General features: G+C 48.5%; 1 protein-coding gene across 1 annotated transcript in view; it reads left to right on the top strand.

Moving 5' to 3' along the window:
* LOC104953590 (lymphoid enhancer-binding factor 1-like) overlaps window positions 1–202 on the top strand; it is a 6,268-nt gene extending 6,066 nt beyond the window's left edge. The window contains exon 4 of the mRNA XM_010780540.1: window positions 101–202. Coding sequence (XP_010778842.1) covers window positions 101–202 — 102 coding nt within the window. The remainder of the gene's footprint in view (window positions 1–100) is intronic.

Genomic DNA, 202 nt, shown 5'->3' with positions numbered 1-202 from the left:
GCAGATATAGTCCTTGTAATGGTATTCATTTCAGGCCAGCTGCAGGTCTCTCACTGGCGGCTTCCTGTGTCTGTCCCGTTTGCAAATTTCTCTTCTGAAGACAGACATAAAAACGCAGGGCACACCAGCAGCTGTCCACTTTAATCCTGTTTTGTCCGAGTCTCTGTATCACACTCGGGAAAGACAACCAGCCACAGTCTAG

Source organism: Notothenia coriiceps, unplaced genomic scaffold (assembly GCF_000735185.1).
Source record: "Notothenia coriiceps isolate Sejong01 unplaced genomic scaffold, NC01 NC01_scaffold00022018, whole genome shotgun sequence".
Lineage (NCBI taxonomy): Eukaryota > Metazoa > Chordata > Actinopteri > Perciformes > Nototheniidae > Notothenia > Notothenia coriiceps.
This window is presented reverse-complemented; position numbering and strand designations above follow the sequence as displayed.